The following is a 21077-nucleotide window of genomic DNA, read 5'->3' as shown; positions in this document are numbered from 1 at the left end:
TCACCATATCTCACTAATGATGTCTTGGGGCCTTCAGCACTTGTCAGGCCACATCAGTTCTCTCCTCAGCCAGCTTGAGCTTGGGCTCGGGAAAAGCTACAGAACAGTCCTTGGGATCTACTTGGCAGGCCTACCATGCTACAGATGGCCTGAGTCTGTTCTTGCTTAGTAACTGCCCCCTTTTTAGCACCAGTCAGGTACCTCGTAGGATGCTTTTAAATAGAAGCAATTTCCACCACTGCCTCCAGTGTTTCCAATGTAAACATGACAGCAGCGTGTTGCTGAGTCAGGTGTGAGCAGCACTGAAAGAGTGGGTGTCTACCGCACTAGTGCGCACACATACTGTATATACCTGTAGTTATTGCTGCTGATGCTTGGGTTGCAGTTCAACTTTTCTTTGACATCAATGGGGAAGATTTTTGGGTAAAGGCATTATTTTAAATGAGGATTTTAACAAACTGTTGCGTGAACACCCTATCAACATTACTGATTGGCAGATTTAAAGGGTCAATTCATCAAAATCACAAAGAAACATATTTTCCCCAGTGTAGTCTTGCATAGCCTGGCCTGTTAGACTGTCATCAGGTCTTTAAATGTGTGTTATCGGTGGTTATAAGCCTCATACATGTGGATCAGTAGGGCCCTGCTACACCCACAAGTAGGTTTAATCATCAATTCACATGGGCGATCACCGAAAGAAGAAATAAAGAAGACGACAGCGACTTCTAGCGACCGTAGTAATTATCATCAGAGCAAAAGCAGAAGTCAGGCGATGTAGTATAAAGAGTGCGAAACTCCATATGGGTTGGAGGTCGAAGGCGATGGATAGGATGGGACGGGACAGTACTTTCACCCAGGAGGTCGGGTTCCACATCCTGTGTGAAACAAATGATGTGTAGTGTAGAAATGTATGTTCACTTTTAAAACATAGTTATTTTAAGCCAAAACATGATCTTTTTCCCTAAACTTAACTGTTTCATTCAGTTTTACAATGTCTTAGAATGTGTTACTTTTAAGTTTCACTTTTACAACGTAGTAGGTGCAGTAGGCCCCTTCTGACCCACATCTATGAGGCTTATGACGACTGATAACGCACAATTAATGAGCTAACAGTCAAATCTGGTTCATAGCCAGACCTATCTTTACAGCGCTGTGTCAGCGCTAAAGAAAGGTCTGGCTCTACACATTATCATTCTGCTATAGGGTAAACAATTACCTCTGGCTTGTTTGTATTTCTTTAAACCAACCACAATCGTCGTGGGCGGCACTAAGCTCAGGATGCAGCGACGTCGCCCTTGCAAAATAAATGACGCATATATCGGAAGGGGAGGAGAATGGTGCATGACATACACGGCTAATGGCAGACTTATACCTGCAGTCTACATCTGCTGAGTCAGACCACCCCGAGGGGCCAATGCAAAAACAATTTGTTCCAGGTTTTGAGATTTCTACCACTGAGGATTCACACACAACGGAGGTGAAGAGCATTTTGTTTACCGCACTCCAAGCATAAAATCATTCCACTAGTAAAACAACAACATGCCTCTTCCACAGTCCTCACTGTCAACAGAACAATTTTCCACATTATTTTCTAGAAAACAAATAAAACCATCGACAGTAAGGTTTGTGGAGTTATCACTATTTTGGTTACTGGGACCTGTGTGGCATTTTGCCCACTCAGGTCCAAACCACATTTCCTCCCTCGACAGCTCTGGTGTGAATAAAAGCAGCGAAGCCCATGAGCACAGCTTGCGAAAGGTTATGACATTCTTCGACTTAAGAATGTACCCTATTAACCACAGTTTTTGCCCCCAACACACAAACTGGAGAAGTATAAAGTTCATCCGAAAAGTGTACTTTCTGCATTTCCTACAGAATCTCTTCTTTTGATAACATGACCCAAATAATGTGATCTTCTGATAGTGGGTAAAGTTACATATTTCATATAGGCCTGTTATTTGCATATCGCCTGCTGCCTTCACAAGACAGCAACGTAATAATCCATAAATTTCACATCTAATTACCATTTCTATGTACAAGGGAATACTTTACCTTGTACATAAAAGAAACATATTGTATCTAGTGTTTCCTGGAGGTATTTTTTTTCCTGTAGTGTGAGGTGGCTCAGGTGGATGTGCTTCGATCTGAAGTCTGCTGGATTGTGTATGTTTAGCTGTAATGAAGACCATTCTGTGTTAGCCGAAATTAACCACCACATTTGTTCCAAGCCAGTGCATGAACTTCATTATGCAAAGCAACCTAAGACAAGGCTCTTGTTATTCATGAAGGCTGATTTACAACAGTCCTCCTCCACTCTCTCCTCTGGCTCTCTCTGTCATTTTCAAAGTCTATGAGGAAAAAACTTGTCAGTTTTCCCAAATGTGACAAGAGTTGAATTCTCTTCGATTTAAGAAATAAAATCAATACAGTTTTTTTTTTACCTATAATAGAATAACAGCGGATACTGCGAGACCTATCTCCTTGGTAGGAACAGTGCAAACATAGTTTGGATATACAGGTCTGGTAAAGCCAGACTGCTTATCTCTTAATCCTTAGTAAGAAAAAAAAAAACTTCCGTTTCACCATGTTGGCATTCACATGCTGACTCACCTACATCTGGTATGTATATATAGAAGCTGAGATTTTGCAGAGTTATAGTATGCCAGGTATAAATTGGTGTGCAAATTCAGGACCAGATGTCCAAATGAAGATGACATTCAGGGAAGGAAAATGTTCTTGTTTTTGGATGTTGCTTTACATGGATGCATGCCAATTTCCCTCTCTAGTTAACATTTAGATGCAAATAATGATTTTGCTAAGACTGGAGAAAAAGCAAGGCCAAACACAGAGACACCCCCAGCTGTTGTGTTGGGTTTATTTTGCATATTCGCAGCTATGTGGTACCTCAGATCAGGTCAGGGGGACAGATGGAAGGACCGGCGTGGACTAAAAAGAATACAGTTTGACAAGCTGTCATTGACGCTGGCATCCTTTTCTCTTGTGATATATACACACTCTGCGTGTAATCCAATCTGTCTTTTGGCCTTTTGTTGCCAACAATGAGCAGTGTGAGAGCTGACAACAGTCTTACCTGAGGTTCTTTTTGCAGTCGGATGTGCATCCCCCTGTGGCCAGACAAAGCCCTCTTCTCCACGGCATGATGCCTGAAGTGATAATAATCTCCAAAAACCTGCACAAACAGAAAGGGAAAAAGCAATGAGTTCACCCGCAGCGACTGGACGGCTAGATAACACGCCATGCTCACCAAGGCTTTCATAGACACACAAGTAAAATGTGCAGACTGTTTCAGAAAGAGCTGAAAAGAGACGCATCCATTTGGACATCGGAGTCGGGTAATTTGTTCTCTCCATATTCAAAGCTAAAAGAATATCTATTACTGCACTGGCAGTTAGAGAGCATTATTTTATCAGCACCCACAACATATTGCATGAGCCACAGAAGTGCTGTAAAAGCCACATGAGAGTTGCTGAATGCTAACAAAATGTGTCTTATATCATTTAAATGAGGTGTTAAAATTTCACTAGCCAGTGCGGTGTGAGATATTCGTTGAGTTTAGGGTTTGAACAGAGCTCAGAAACATGTTTCAGCTTTGATAAATGATAATTTATTCCACACTGAGCAACACGACCTAGAGGAACAGAACCTGGAAGTGTGGTGAAGAGATGTAAGCTCTTTGCAAATTGGAGAGAATATCAGACACACACACACACATAAGTGCCCCAACAGAAAGACATCCATTACACAACTGCAGATGGACATCATCTATCAAAAATGATTAGACGCATCCATTAGAGATAGTGTCACTTCAGAGCTAAACTGACGCATTCCTCGTGCCGCTGTCATTGTCCCGTTGCACAGCCTGCTCATAAAAGAGCTTTTAAGGACTAGCGGTTGGGTGACAGCTGTCACCAAAACTGGCCTAAAACCTCGGGGAGTGCTTTCTTTTTGTCAGCTTTGCTCTTAAGTGACACACGGAGCGCCCTGCGCCTCTATAGTCATCATCGTCGAGGACGGCTGACCTGAGAGCAACATGGAGGCTAAATAATAAAGACATCCAGAGATAAGTGCGCCGCAAAAAGACAAAAAAATAACCAAACAAAAGGTGGAGGAAGAGGGAGACGAGGAGCCACTCTTTACATGAGAATTCACAAGAGAGAAGCCTCCGTTTGAAGAGGAAGCATTGCAATCTGTACAGTAGTGCCACTGGGGACTGGCTCACCTTCACAAGCCCAGTGGAGCGGAGGAAGAGGGGGATGACGGAGGGAGGCAGAGGGGGGAGGGAGACGCAGGGTTTGACAGGCCGACCAGGCAGGATGGATGTGTGTGAGGAGGGAGAAGAGCAGACGCAGCAGGATGGAAGGCTCTCCTGGGGCTGCAGGCTGATTCTGCAGGCTGGCTGGCTGTCGGCGAGGCGACCAGACTGGAGGCTGGAGCTCTCAGGCCCGGTTCTGGCAGCGCTGATATAAAGCTGCCAGCCTAGCGCCGGGCCAATTTGACTTCATTTGTCAAATATTTGTAATTAAGACTTGATTTTGAATCCCTTGCTGTGATAATTTCCACATAAACTGAGTGACCATCAGTTTTAAATTGCTCAGCGTGGTACAAAAATGATCTCTCGTCCCCTTGGAGTTCAGGCTGCACGCAATTATGTGTGGGGAAAGATGAATAAGGTGGCTTTTGTGAGGAGACAGCTCTGCAGAAAGACAATCCTTAAATGATTCAAATGTGGCAAGAGCACGACGAAAATGTCAACGTAAAAAAAGATTTCTTTACTGATTCAAACTTACATAGACATGGGTTAAACAGCTTATGTGTTCAAGCCCAGCATTACTTGTTAATTATCACAACGCTCCCAAATGTCAAGCAGAAATATATAAATAGGCAAAATAGTAAAGTTTAAAGAGGACCTATTATGTTCATTTTCAGGTGCATACTTGTATTTTTGGTTTCTAATAAAACATTGTTTACACGCTTTAATATAAAAAAAACACTTTATTTGTCTTATACTGGCTGTGCTGCAGCATCTCTTTTCACCCTCTGTCTGAAACGCTCTGTTTGAGCTCCCGCCCGCCGCCCCTCCTTTTCAGTCCAGTCTGCTCTGATTGGTCAACTTGCCCACTGTTTTGTTTGGTCAACTGAACCAATCTCTTCGAACGCCGCTCCAGCTCCGCTCTAACCAGCTTTGTTTGCGGGTGTTCCAAACTAGCCGCTAGGCAGGTATTACTCAAATGTGTTACGTGGTGACATCACCACGTTACAGAAGAAAAGGAGGGACTTCAAGCGAGGCATTTCAGGCAGTTCAGGAGCAGTTTTCTGTGGGGGAGAGTAACTCCCTTTGGTGTGGACTTTGGGCTTTGTAACTTTCAGACCTTTGACATGCACAAAGAAACTATATTACACACTCAAGGAAAGGGAAAAAGCACAAAAGGCTAAGCTAAAACCATACTGAAGGGTGTATTTATATCACTATAACAGTATACTGTCCTTGGAGACACTGTTGTGAAAGATCCTCAGTTGATGCTGACTTCGTGACATCTTAAGTAAATTCAGCAAATCAGCGACTGACCTTACAGACACCTCGTCTGGAAAATAACACCAAAGCCATGCAAAAGGAAAAAGCCTCTGAATGATGCAAGGCTGAGGTGTGATGAGGGATGTGACCCAAGAAATTAATGAGACCCACTTTCACATTGATTGCGGTAGGGCAGGAAGCTAATTTGTGCTGCACCGGGGTGGCTTTTCTGTGGGACAAACCTATTTCCTAGAGTGCTGATGTCCTCATTTAGACCAAGCGTCTATGGGTCTTGGGAAATTGAGATGGAGATAGAAATGTTGGTGTAGCTGCCCATGAGTGCGGCTGAGTCATGCCTCTCTACAGTCTGAACCAGAATGAATCATACGGCGCAAGAGTGTGTGTGTGTGTGTGTGTGCGTGCGTGCCAGCGATAATAATTGAGAGCACTGTGGGTCATTAGTCACCCTGCCACTATGCTTTGAGTCTGCCTTAGAGGAACACTGCCCTTTACGCTCATATCTCTTGTGTTTCTTACTTCAGTTGTTTTTCGCACCTATCTCCGTCTTGTCTATACCTTCCTGTAGCCTTGAGGTAAATCTTTAACAGGAGGGTGCATCTACAGTAGATGACTAAAAAAAGTTAAAACTACTAATCTAGAACAGGAAAGTAGGGCTGCAATTAACGATTACTTCCAATATTAATTTACCAATTGTTTGGTCGATAAATTGGTTAGTCATTTAGAATATTGTCTGACCAATAACCCAATTCAGTTATTCAGTTTACAATGATATGAATGAATCCACTAATTGTTCCAGCTCTAAAGGGAAGTGACATTTATTTGGATGAAGTCAGATAGTCATGCATAGTCAGAACAATACAATGTATATAAGAAATGGACGTACAGTAGTCACCGTGACGTCACCCACTGGTTTGTGAACTACCGTTTTGAAGCCTTGAGTTTGGCATTGTGGCCGTCACCATCTTGTTTTTTTGCAACCAGAAGTGACACGAGAGGGTGGAGCTAAGTACAACCAAATGCTGAATAAGACGTTTTTAGGCGACCAAAAATGTTACTATTAACTGCCATGAACTGAAAACACACTGTGAAAGGATGAAAGACGAAAACACAATCAACTCCCAGACCGAACAACGACGTGGTGGCGGCCTGTCAATCAAAAGGTAGCCACGCCCTAAAGCATACCCTGCTTCATCGTCTATTTGACTCTAAATGGGACCGTAATTTACTAAAAGAACATCATGCTGTATTGAAGAAGACTTGAAACTTGTAAACTCATGTTTACAATGTTTACTGAGGTAATATATCAAGTGAGAAGTAGGGTCATTTTCTCATAGACTTCTATACAATCAGACTTCTTTTTGCAACCAGAGGAGTCGCCCCCTGCTGGCTATTAGAAAGAATGCAATTTTAAGGCACTCTAGCATTGGCTTCACTTTTCAGACCCCGGAGGTTGCCCACTGGTCAGCACAAGATAATCCTTTCACAATAATAGTCCAAATAACTGTAAATCTGAATGAATTAATATAAGATTATTCTACATGCCTAGGGTTTAGTATGTAGTTACGTATAGTATACAGTAAAAATGTGTATCTACACAGAAGAATGATACATTTATGAAAATGAATCTGTGTATCAGCTCTGTGAGAGAGCAGACTCGAGTTGTGGCAAATTACTGTTTTCAAGACTTTCCCTCTGGCCAAATCCAAATCTGCACCTCGTGGACTTGAAGAACCATTCTGTTCTTATTTCTAGGGGCAAGTAGAGCAAGTATAAAAGGGAAAAGTAAGACAGCAAGAATCTTACACTCTACTATACGTGTTTAATCTCTTATTATATGTGGATCAAGGACAAGCCAACAATAGCTGATAAGTATAATTGATCTTAAAATAATCTTTTGGAGAATAAGATGGATTTATTTTCAGATAATTGGGGCATGATTTTGAATAAGAGGGTCGCTGAATGGCTTTGGAGTCCGTATATTCAGGTTTATTCCCCTTTTCACTTTATCCAAAAGAGTATTTCAGTAAAGTTTATGTTCTCAGAGAGTGAAAGCAGTAGATACTGAAAGGACAGACTACAGTAAAACGTCCTTGTAAAATCCAGTGAAAGTACCACTTGTAATGTGTTTTAAGATACAATAGATGGAGCATAATAAATCCCTTTTTTTTCCTTCTTTGAAAGACCTGAGCACCAAAGCCGTCCACAAGGGAACCGTAATCATGTTTTTCATCTTTCATTATAAAATACACTGAGGATCTGTTGAGGTCTGGTGCTGTTTTTGTTTGTTGGCAGAGAAGGTTACTGATAATAACTCATTTTCTTGTAGTTATCAGTTTTCAGGACTTGCAACATGTAAAACCAGATATCAGCAGCATGAGGTATATGACATTTTGGTGAAATATTTCTCACTGACTCAAATAAGACCTGATGACACAAAAGACATACATACTTTTCTTTAACTTCATTAAAACTAACGTGCTTATGTTTCTATAATAGAACCACTGTATTGATCTCTGTCTGAAACTTCAAAAATACTTACAATAAATATGAAACAATTGTTCATTATTATATTACATATTTACAATAACTTCCTCGCTGATCATCAGTGAAACATGTCGAGTCTGAAATGCAGACTTGTGAATACAAGACACAAAAAGACAAAAGCCTTAATGCAACTATAGCTTCCACACTTTGACTGTACTGTATATAAGAAGTGGACATAGTCACCGTGACGTCACATATTGGTTTGTTGACTGCCGTTTTAAAGCCTCGAGTTTGTCATTTTGGCCGTCGCCATCTTGTTTTTTTGCAACCAGAAGTGACACAAGAGCGTGCAGCTAAGTACAACCGAACGCTGAATAAGTTTTAAGGCAACCAAAAATGTTACAATTAACTTCCATGAACTGAAAACACACTGTGAAAGGGTTAACGTTGTAAGATGAAAACGGGATAACTCCCAGACCGGACAACGCCGTGATAGTGACCTGTCGATCAGGAGGTAGCCACGCCATAAAGCATCCCCTGCTTTATGGTCTATTTGACTCTAAATGGGACCATAATTTACTAAATGAACATCATGCTGTATTGAAGAAGACTTGAAACTAGCGATTGAGACCATAAACTCATATTTACAATGTTTACTGAGGTAATAAATCAAGTGAGAAGTAGGCTCATTTTCTCATAGACTTCTATAGAATCAGATTTCTTTTTGCAACCAGAGGAGTCGCCCCCTGCTGGCTATTAGAAATAATGCAAGTTTAAGGCACTTCCGCATTGGCTTCACTTTTCAGACCCGGAAGTTGCCCACTGCTTCCACAATAGGACAGCCCTCTCTTCCTGTGAGTCTGCAAGCGTGAACACCGAGACTCTCCTGAACCCTCCACTCTTTGTTGGCATCCCCTGTACGGCCGTGACAAGATCTTGAATTCCGTGACTGTTTTGAAAATGACATTACTTTTGAACTGATATTTTTCTGAATTGGATTCATCTGATGTAAATGTCAACTATTTCAAGCTTGTAATTTGAACATCTTTGAACTTATAAGAAACAGACATAATGTGGGAGTCTACGCGTTAGCTGACGTTGAATGCAACTGACATTAAGATTGCGTATCAAAAGCTTTCAGTCTGTCCGAGAGCTGTGAAGCATCAAAGAGAAATCAACCAGTTGCACTCTGTTTTTTTTCACCATGTCTTCAGCCCACTCAGTGTACCACTTTTGATTTTTTATTTCTTGAATAACCCTTTACCTTGCCTATTTTCTCTACCTACCACTCACTGTTGGGCAATGAACGCTAAAAGACACGGTTTACAACTGCGTGTTCCAAAGCAGAGGTCACGCTACATTTTTCCTACACTCCACCGGGGAATTCAAGCCATTTGCTGACGTTATCAGTCAGAGTGGTTATTAGACTTCAAGGTGACTGAAGGTAATGTCATGGTGCGTCTCCTACATCCCACATTCTGCTGCGTGTCCTGTTCTGGGCTCTCTCTATGGTGGCTGCCTTGGTCTCCAGCCACCTCCCGCCACAGTTGTTAAGTCAATATTGGCCACAGGGGATTGGCTTCAGATCAGTGGCGCCGAAAAACAGAAATGTAACGAGCTTTCACTGGTCTGTTACCTAATGTTATTTCACATTGCAGCGTGTGTGCATACCAGTGTTTCGGCAACTATCCAATGTCACAAACTGATTTGAAATTTTTCATTCTCATCAAAACTAGTGAGGGTAAAATTATGCACCGTACTCGCTGAGAAATGTGCCTGAAACTTGCTTCGTGCCAGGCACGCTGCGGTTGTCTCAAGTGATAGGCGCTTGCTGGATAATAAAATCTCATTTTTTCTTATCGCCACACGGAAATTCTGCAGGGAGACTTAAAAGAATTCCAATATTCAGAGATGCGGTGGTGTAGAGGCAGCAGAGAGAGTCTCCAGCCAACTAATGCAATGATAATAGTGTGTGTGTTTGTATGCATTCAGTATGGGTGCTGAATACAAATATTCAGTATTCAGCATTGGGAGCTTAAAGGGCCACTATGCTGATATTGACTGTGACAGACGTCCACATTAAGTGTATTCCCTTAAGCTTGGGAAAAGTGCACAGAGGCAAATCCTCTTTATTGGAACTGGCGTCAATCAGAGCCATCTTTCAGGGAAAAACACTAGAGCATCAATGGTTGGTTAGAGACACAGCAATAAAAGTAATTCACTCTAAACAGTGAGCACCTTAATTCACCGCCTGTGATATACGACTCCACTAACCTTGATGGAAGATGCTACAGTGGGCACATAAATGTGTGAGCACACAATGCTCTTTGTACAGTATACAGTACAAAGCAAAGGCTTTCAGACTGAAGCAGCTTCTGTTGCACATCTGAGATAGAAATGTCAGCGGCACATTGATTGCCCACCAAGGCTTTCTCCTTTTATATGTTGCCTTTCCTTTGATTCATGTTGCGTATCCACACAACACGCATCAGTGCAAAAACCCTACAGCAATGGGTGGTTGCAGCTTATATACACAGAAAATATCTTGTTGTGCGTTGGTACGCTGTTGGGTTAATAAAACAGTTGTGTTGTTATCGTCTCCACTGAGCCACTGGGCCTCCATCTTTTAGACTAATTACAGCTGGAACTCTGGGGTTCCGCTTAGTGGGAGAAAGTCATTATTTTACTCTGAAATAGCGGCTAATTGAGTGTTTTCAAATGAAGGGTAATTATTTGTTTGCATCTTAGCTCCGATTCTGCATGTTGCCCGCCTCGTCTGCATTCGGCGGCTCGGGGGAATTGACGTCCTGGGGAAAAAGCTGAGCCACAAAACTGTTCTGGCTAATTGTGTGGCTGAATAGCAAAGACTGAACAAAATGCCCATGAAGCCCGTCCCTCCAGTAGCGGTGGAGTAACAAGGCGGAGGCAGCATGGAAGGTGTGAAAACCGATTAAGGCCATTGAATAAGTCCTCTTTAATAAAAATAAAGAAGAGTTATTAAAGCAGCTGTTGGAAAAGCACAAAGACCTTGAACAAGGTAAAGAGAGTCTAAATCACGGCGTGTCCGTCAAGAGCTATTCCTATTCTGGGGAGAGTGCGACACACGGACGGAATATGAAAGAAAGGAGAGAAATGAAAGGGAGGCAGGAGAAAGAAACACATCGCAGGAGAATAGACGAGGGAAGGAGGTGGAAAACTAAGTCGGAAATGGCTACAAAAAGGCATGCGAGACACCAAGAGAGCTCCTACTGATGCCTGACCTTTGGCTAACATCACCGTAAAACTAAATTCAAACAGTTCTGTCACAGCAAATGACTACTGCCTTGTAATTCTAATCAATGATTGTATCTCCCTCTAGGATTCCATGCCTGAATAAAACATGGTGGATCTACACCGTATCTCTTATGCCTCGATGCAATGAGTTAGATTAGACAAGAACATTAAATGGTCTGAATCTCATGCATTTGCTGCAGACATAAACATTTTTTTTCCCGAAAAAGTAGCATTCCCGATGTACTTTATCTCTATGGTGTGATTTTTCAGAGAACAGATAAGGGACAGAGCAGGGAGAGGGGGCTTATCAAAAACCACACGCACACGCACACACACAGACACACACACACACATGCAGAGTAAAAGCCACATCATCACTCAGCCAAACCTTGCTGAGAGTGGCACTGATACAACCAGCCAGCATATCGAACTCACAAACACGCTGCTGGTGTTCAAAGTCATTTACATAAGTGCACGCACACACCTACACAGCAGCGATTCAGAGCTCTGGCCTTGAGAAAGGGATACAAAAGAGACCTATGTGTGTGTGTGTGTGTGTGTGTGTGTTTGTGTGAGAGAGGGAGAGAGACCTTTTAAATATTTCAGATCACTCTGCCTTTTTAATTTTAAGATTTATCCCACCGGGCTGATTCTCCCGCCTCAAATCCCTGTCCTGGTCAGAGAAATGTGTTAACCAAATTAGTAAACACCCAACTTTAACTATGCTTCACCGGAGCGTCGAATATTCATGGAGTCAAGGGAGAGCTGGATCCATTGCTTTTTTGCAGTGCTCTAGAGCAGCGTGCTGGTTTCTCCTTTTGCTGGTAATATCAGTAATCATGCTGTTAACCTGCTCATATATATTACAGAGCAATGGTCTGTCAAGGCTAGGGCTGAGAGGAGCTACATATAATGCTGCTTTTACCATTCATTGAGCAAGAAATAGAGGAGCAAAAAAAAAGAGAAGAGAGAGGATGAGGTATATACTAACACAGATGCGTCGGTAAACAGAGTCTTTGCTGAAACCAGGGCCACACGGGGCCTCTTCCACTTGCCATGAGGAAAAACCGGAGAAGACTTGATGATGTATGAAAACAACTTCAGCGGAAAGCAAAGCATTGAGATCAAACTGGGTTAATTTCCAAGCCGTCGGGAGAGGGGTAGAGCAAACACGCATTCTGAAACCGAGCAGCATGAGTGGATCTAAAGAAACCTATGGAGGCAAAACGTGCCACCACGGTGAGTGCATCCGACAAAGAGCGTAGGCAATGAAGCATGGTGTTATGTAAATGAGGAGGGAAAAAAATAGCTGGAGAACGATTTAAAAAAAGAACCTCATTGCGACTGGAAATCTTTTGAAATATTGAGTGTGTTATAGTGTTTAGTATGCTAAGGTGTTGTGCTGTTCAAGTACAACCTGAGCGCCGCTGTTGGCCTTTAGTTTATGCCTGGAGGCGGCGTGTCGCCTTGATTGCCATGCCATAAAAATTTAAAAGCAATTCTGATCTGAAGTGAGTAGCAACACTTGACTATCATATAATAAAAAACAAAAACAATATCTCCCTCTTCGTCCTCCTCCACTCATTTATGTTAATAGTGCCCTCGTGCTCCGACATGACTTTGTCTCAACTTGTTGTCCGCACTAATGAAAGGGCACATTCTCCCAAGGAATGAAAAGCACGCTACTTGTTAGTACAGTAACTACAGTCCATGAAAAATCAATGTGTAGAGCACTCAAAGAGCTGTCCTATTGATTTTTCATAGACTCAGATCAGTCAATCTATCAATGGCTGCGAGAGGGGAGGAAGGAGCACGGAGAGAGGCGTCGTGGGTGTACAGCTGCAAATGCAGCAGTGATGGACTACTGAAAAGGAAATGTGCAAAATGTCCTCTGCCTATGTGTGTGCCCTTCACTTCAAGGGCTCAGCTCAAGAAAATGGAAGCTGTCAGCGCCTTCAGACATGCAGCAAGAGGACGCAACGCCACTGAATGAAAAAACAAAACCCCCCCAGAGACAGGAATCACCTCACGCCCTCACTTAAACATCACAAGGCGATGGAGAAACACCTGCACATTCACAGAGACACACGCAGACTCACTCGCACCTCTACATCTCTGTCTCCCCGCTCGCTCAGTGTGCGATGAGGTCAATAAAAAAAGACAACTCCAGCCTCGAGCCGTCCCCTCCGGCTCGCTCCTCAGATGGTGGCCTGTTTAAGAGCGCTGGGATTCTGTGAGGCTGCTGGATTATTCATTTGCAGAGTGTAACTCAGCCCACTGCTCTTTTTCCACATCACCTATGCTGAATTCCCCGGCGCCAGAAGAGCAGCCTCTGTCAGGCTCCGTCACCCTAGTTTTCAAGAACTGAAGTAAATAGGTTCCACTTCCATTTCCATTCAGCGCTCGTCAGTTTAATTCCTTTATTCTGCGTGTCTTTCACTCACCCCCCCAGCGACTCTTCCTCCGGTTCCATCTATTAAAACCGACACGTTCAGTGCTTACATTTTATCCCTCTCCCCGTGTTGAGACCCTTATTAAAATCATTCATGTCTTTCTATCTGCTCAATATAGAAAACCTGACAGATTCAGGCTGTGTGTGATCGTATTACAAATGATCACATTTATCTACAGACTACTGTGCTGTATGTATTTCAGTACATTGTGGATTCTGTGTTTGTAGCATTTTTTCTGAGGTGCAGTGATGTTTTTTACTGCACTGTTCAGCACTTTGGTGCCTCGCCATGCGCTGCAGTGGGTCGAAAGGTGCTGTAGGTTTCGGTGTGTCACTGGCAATCCAGCGACGCAATGCAATTTAGGTGTCAGGATTGTGCAGGCTGCTGCCTGTCTGCCCAGATAGGGTCAACGGCACTATGTGCAACGCCTCCTCAGTCTTTCTGTCATTTTAACAGATGGAGGCACACACCATATAAACCTCTCCAAATACCACAGTTTCTATTTGTGTGCCTGTTTCATTTTTATTATTCATTCGTCAACCAGTAGACACATCTAATTGCAAAGAAAACAATAAGTAAACACAACCTGCAAAACACCATCATCATTATAAAGATACATTTTTTTATTCCCACAGCAGTGGGTAGAATAAGAGCAAATATGATTAAAAAAAGTTATTTTTATAAAGTGGTCTGTATATCCTGACAGTAGTGCACGAGACAGGTAATCTGAAAAAAAAATCATGTGCCTCTGTGTCCTCTGGTGCTCCTAATGGCATCTGCAAGATTTCCCAGACCGGAGGAAAACAACCAATCAGAGCCGAGTTGGAGCCTTGCCGTCTCTGAGCAGCTGTCAATCACTCGCGAACTCCAATCAAACAGTCAAACTAGGCAGTGCTGATCAAATGTGAATCAATACTCTGTTACTGTAATGCCTATTTCCCAGCTCAAATGTTTTCAGAAACATCTTGTAGTGTACTGTTTAGCTGTAAAATGAGAAAGTTTGTGACCTGGCAGCCATGTTGAGATCAGCTGAGGAAATACCAAGCACCGCCCACCAGCTGGAGCAAACTTTCTCATTGTATTTCTCTTGTATTTATATTCATATTTGAGTTCGCGAGTGATTGACAGCTGCGTCCAACGCTCTCTCTCTGAAATGACCTGTGACTGGCCTAAGGGCTAGATTTTTTAAAGCCTGAAAACAGAGCCATGAGGAGGTGCAGAAGTCTAGTTATCTCTCAGCACACTTGAATTACAATATTCTTAAAGGTTATTAAGGATTTTTTGCCCAATGATGCCAAAAACATTCTGCCTACTGCAGGTTTAAGGGTGAGTACATGTTTTCTCTAGAGTTAAGTGGACCAGACCAGCAAAGATATGCAGCTTGTTTTCACTACTAGGAAATTAGAAAACCCTTTTAAAATAGCAATGAGTAGTAAAGGGAATATCATCTTTTTTGATACTTGTGCCAGTCACTGATTTCCTTTGCCAATATAAAAAAAATATATTTTTGAATACCTTATCTGATGAGCATGAAATACAAAATACTTCTGTCATTTAGCCAAGTCTTGTCTAGGGCATCAGTGTTTACACAAACATCTGTACAAGAAATTTGTCTACAAATTAAGGCTGTCAATGCAAATTCATTTTAACGCCACTAATCTCTTTAATGCATTAATGCAATGGAATTTTTTAGTTTTAAAGCTAGAGTGAAGTGGTATCATATGAAACTAGAAAACCTAAAGAATCTATTGGTATCAACCATATCAACGATCATGCCAGCTTGTTGAAAAGGGGGCTAAATAATGCTATAGGCTAAATTTTGGCGAGGAAAAACTGGCATGGCCATTTTCAAAGTGGTTCCTTGACCTCTGACCTCAAGATATGTGAATGAAAATGGGTTCTATGGGTACCCACGAGTCTCCCCTTTACAGACATGCCCACTTTATGATAGTCACATGCAGTTTGGGTCAAGTCATAGTCAAGTCAGCACACTGACACACTGACACCTGTTGTTGCCTGTTGGGCTGCAGTTTGTCATGTTATGATTTGAGCATATTTTTTATGCTAAATGCAGTACCTGTGAGGGTTTTTGGACAATATTTGTCATTATTTGGTGTTGTTAAATGATTTCCAATAATACGTATATGCATATATTTGCATAAAGCAGCATATTTGCCCACTCCTTGATAAGAGTATTAAATACTTGACAAATTTAAGGTGCATTTTTAACAGGTCAAAAATGTGTGATTAATTTGCAATTAATAGCAATTAACTATGGACAATCACGCAATTAATCGTGATTAAATATATTAATCGATTGACAGCCCTACTAAAAATACAATCAATGTGATCAAACTACCATGTTTCAGCTTTTGATGCTAAGATCTACGTACACAGTATAGACGGCACTCAAAAGGCACCGAGGCCTGATATGCAGCCGTAATGATGAGCTGTAATAATATGAAATGACAGCTCAATTTCCTCCTTGCATGTGCTATCATAGATACATACATGCACACAACAGTGCACATTAGAGGCATATTTAAATACTCATAGTTTAATTAATATTTGTCACATTCATTTTCCCTCCGTGCAAGATAAAAAAAGAAAGTGCTTGAAATGTGTTCTATTCTAATTTAAATTATGGTCTGATGATTATCTTCATTTATTAAAACTTAATATAATATTTGAGACTTTGGACGCACACAAGTGAAGTTTGCCTGAACCATTAAAGTGGTTTCTCCGTATCTAGATTTGATGAAAACGAGATAAAAAAACAAAGACAAGGTATCATCTAGTTCCACAGATCTATATCAAAATACATGGCGTACTGTTCAAATTATTCAGTGGTCTGAACTGAACGAATTGTACCAAATGATATACAGTCTAGTCTAATAAAACATATTCTTGCAGTTAAAAAAGTAGATCTTCACAGTGGCCTTAGTAGATCAAACAGAAAGACTCAAGCTCCCTCAGTTCGCTTCCCGAGAGGGGCCCAGGCCACAACACGCGGCGGGCCAAGTAACCAGAGGAGCGAGCCGACTACAAGAGTGGAGAGAGGGGTGCGACTTTGAACCGAGCCTCGTTCAAATTCATGGAACATGAAGCCCCCTTTCCTTGAACCTCAGAAGCACAGACAGTCGAGGACATCAAAACATAGAGAGTTTGAGAATTGGGGTCTCTGCGTGTTGAGAATGGGAGCTTGAGCTTTGCGTACATTCATGAGCGCCTGGATTAACCTCTGTAAGGGAGCTGGATCTGTGCCCAAATCTGAGGGGATGGTGGAGCAGTTGGACTTCAATGAGTCACTGCACAAATGCACCAGAAACAAAAAAAGGCAAGATAAAAACAGCATAAAGTAAGCATGTGTATGAATATCAAACTCAAATCTTAAGTAATATGTGGTTGCTTAACACTCTCAACACTTCTGCCATGAAAAAATGACACATCTCCAACTGAGAAAAGTGTCACAGGGAATAACTGTCACTGCTGCGTGCACACTGAATTTTGTAAAGAAGCAAGTAACATCAAGGACGGTTGTGTTGTGTGATTGAAAGTTTGCTGCCACTTCCTTGAAGTGCAGCCAAGAAAGTAAGAAAATATAGTCATATATATGAGTGTTACATTGTTTTTCTATTTATAGCTATGCTAATGCCCCTCGACTTTCCACCCACATGAGAAGACGCATTGTTTGATCACTCTATTTAATAATTTATATTGTTTTTATTTATTGTCGGCGAGGTGTGAACGCAGGGCGTGACGGCGTTGTTGAGACAACGGTCAGATTATTTAACGGCCGAGCATAAATTAAGCTATTAAAGAGCGCTTTCCCCCCGTGGCATTCAGCCAAGCCAAGCCGGGTATATGCTTTGTTATGGTGCTATTCGAGGCGAAACATCCCTTTCGCTGCAAAGGGCATGACATTTACAACCATTTCATCTTGGCACAACACAGTGTGATCAGTAGAAAACAGACCAAATACCTATAATCATCGTACAACAATACCCAGGCGCAGTGTGAAGGAGGAGAGAAGGCAAAAATAATTGGGAGATGATTTAGAAAACAATTATTTGCGATAAGGGGGAAAGAGAGTTCAGCCATAGTATGTTTCTATTTAAGATATCATATTGCAGCAGACTTATATAAATCGAATGCAGCAGAAACAGAAGGAGTAAACCACCACTCATATTTGCTGTGTGGGGTGTATGCATTTGTGTGGCAGCGCTGGAAATATGAGAGAACACTGCACTTATTATAAAGGACTCTTGTGCAAGGTCCCATGATAGCCTTCATAACAATGATAAATGGCTGAAGCGTTGTGGTAAGCTACATCATACGAGTACCACCTTTAGGACTGTTTTTCTATTACGCAGAGGGCGGCAGCATACTGGGCTTTCTGCGAAACACAACAAGGGATGAACAACCTGAGAACCTTAATATATTTTATTTTTAAACCTCATTTTGTTTTTCAATTTCCTCTCATACATCCATAACAGAGACACAGACATTTTCTGAGGGCTGGGTGGAGACAGCCTGGTGCGTTTTTTTTCAAAATCCTCCTACAACAAACCACAACAATGCAGCTGGTAGCAGAATGCTATTAGGTTTATGATGAAAACCTGAGGAGGAGAGTTTCAGTCATTCTTGACAGCCTCCATGGTGCTCTATTCAGTTAATAGCTTGAAAGGAATCTTCTCAATTGTCAATCTCTCAACGAAATTTACTCCGCCCCTACACTTCTTCAGAAGGCTGGCCTCTAGAGACGAAGATGGAATCGTTTCATCAAGTTTTATATCGGAAATCACAAAACAGCACTTTTGGTTCGCATCAACCTATATCAAATGTGCATTAACGTTAAAGGGTGCATAAGCAGCCTGTCTTTGAAATGCTTGCTTGAGTGTCTGTGTCACTATAGACAGTGCTGTTGCTAGGTAGGTTTTCAATGTAGTGAGTCTCCCGGGATCCACAGGTGGACATTTGAGTAGAACCCGGGGCTCCAGACTAACTTATTTTTCCACCACAGTCCTGAAAAACAATTTTAACTGCCCGAAGTAAAAACATCACTGAAATGTTGAGGAAATAAATAATTATATTTAGTTTGCTCCATTCAAAGAAATACGTTTAAAACAAAACTGAAAAGTTATCTGTAATCAATTATGAAAAAATAAGAGTTCAATAAAGCATTGCTTGGAAAGATTTCACAAGATTCATTATGACATGCTATTATTGTAGCCCTTTAGAAAAAAAGTCACACTAAAAGATACCAGATAATAAAGTTTTCCAGGTACGAAAAGTGAAGTCAATATGGAAGTGCCTTAAACTTGCATTCTCTCTAATAGCCAGCAGGGGGCGACTCCTCTGGTTGCAAAAAGAAGTCAGATTGTATAGAAGTCTATGAGAAAATGAGCCTACTTCTCACTTGATTTATTACCTCAGTAAACATTGTAAACATGAGTTTATGGTCTCAATCACTAGTTTCAAGTCTTCTTCAATACAGCATGATATTCATTTAGTAAGTTATGGTCCCATTTAGAGTCAAATAGACCATAAAGCAGGGTATGCTTTAGGGCGGGTCTACCTTGTGATTGACAGGTCACTGTACGTCTATGAGTTGTCGTCTTTAACCCTTTCAGTGTGTTTTCAGTTCATGTTGATTGTAACATTTTGGTCGTCTGAAAATGTCGTATTTAGCATTCAGTTGTACTCAGCTCCACCCTCTCGTGTCACTTCTGGTTGCAAAAAAAACAAGATGGCAACGGTCAAAATACCAAACTTGAGGCTTCAAAAACGTAGTCCGCACACCAATGGGTGACGTCACAATGACTACATCCAATTCTTATATTCAGTCTACGATCTGAGTTAATTACTGTTTCTTATTGTTTCATATTTACGACATAGTGTCCTGCCTGCTATAATGATAGTGAATGTTTGCATGATAAATAAACCGAAAACAGTTTTTTTCTGCATCATCCAAGCTTGAATATGGGTTCAGCTGTGCCATTACTCTCCGCAAAACAAAGCATGCACTATGGTCTAGTTAAGTGGAACTACTCCACTGCCAAAAGGTGTTGTTTAGAAAATGATGAGTTCTGTATTACAATATTCTCAATCAGCTCTATTGTACAACATCAGAGAGAGAGAGATAGCCTGCAGCCTCCATTGTAGAACTAACGCAGCATAGATAGAGGACAGATGCATGATGGGAGGGAGGGTTTACAAAAAGCTACCAGTGCACACAAAGAGTATAGGCATAAATAATGCACTCATCTTTCGCACTACAGTATAATGTAGATTAGAAATTTATAGTGCTCCCTATTCTATTCAACCTCTTAATGCGGAGACGTTTAAGTAGTGGGTGCATTACTTCTTATTATGACCATGTGTAGTATACATAAATCAAGATGTGTGAAAATTGTATTTCTTTTTACCAGTTAATGAAAACAGCATGAGATAAAAGTATGTTTTAGTTGGCGCAGGAAGAAGAGAAAGTAGGTTTGGAGTCACACGGGATGAGCATCGCGGGCTTAGGATGTGAATACAAACAGAAGTGCGTTCAACATAACGCAGTCCTATAGAGCCCATTTCCCACGGCTTAAATCGCTGTATACCTGAGACAAACTCTTTATCAAGAGCTAAAGAGCCACAAGATTGTAAGTAGTGCCATTTGCAACGAAGAGCCCCCCGGTATGTTCTGGGTCAGCTGCTCCATTCTTTCATGTCACTTTTATTTTAGCGAGCACAATTTGAAGAACCTCTGCATCGTTTAAATTTGAGAGCGAACTGCTCATGCGGCGCTCGGCGCTGTCTCTGTCTGTCTCGGCCCACAAAGGAATCCAAAGCAGAATGAAAATGGAGACGAACAACTGCTAAAGTATTCTGCATTCATCCTCTAACCGTGAACGGTATTCTTTCCACATGGCAGACACTCTTCTTCATTATTCAGGCTGAGAATGATCTGGCTGTATTAGACTGTAACTATAACCCACACAGCTCCCTTTCTCTGGGTGAGGAGCTGCGTGACAGGCGGCGCCCATCCACTCATACATACATAAGAACTCTCTAATGGCTGCACAAGGATCATTAGCCACTAATTAAAACAGAATGTTCAAAGCTTGATTTAAAATTCATACATTTTAGAGAGTAACTTTAAATCAAAATGCTATGTATAAATAAAACATTAAAGGTCTATTCATTGGATCACCCTTGTCTGTTTGTTTATTACTTTAAATAATGCATGATGTGATAGAGCAGCCACTTTCTAATGTAAACAGGTATCGATGGAAAAAACTAATCCACCAACTTTCTGTAAACTC

The 21077-nt window shown here is 41.6% G+C and overlaps 1 protein-coding gene across 2 annotated transcripts in view; it reads right to left on the bottom strand.

The window, feature by feature from the left end:
• Positions 1-21077, bottom strand: part of furinb (furin (paired basic amino acid cleaving enzyme) b) — an 87858-nt gene that overhangs the window by 46288 nt on the left and 20493 nt on the right. For both annotated transcript variants that reach the window (XM_074632299.1, XM_074632300.1), the window contains exon 3: positions 3092-3190. In XM_074632299.1, coding sequence (XP_074488400.1) covers positions 3092-3190 — 99 coding nt within the window. The remainder of the gene's footprint in view (positions 1-3091; positions 3191-21077) is intronic.

The sequence above is a fragment of the Sebastes fasciatus genome, chromosome 4 (genome assembly GCF_043250625.1).
Source record: "Sebastes fasciatus isolate fSebFas1 chromosome 4, fSebFas1.pri, whole genome shotgun sequence".
Taxonomy (NCBI): Eukaryota; Metazoa; Chordata; class Actinopteri; order Perciformes; family Sebastidae; genus Sebastes; species Sebastes fasciatus.
The sequence above is the reverse complement of the archived record's forward strand: the minus strand, read 5'-3'. Positions and strand labels throughout refer to the sequence as shown.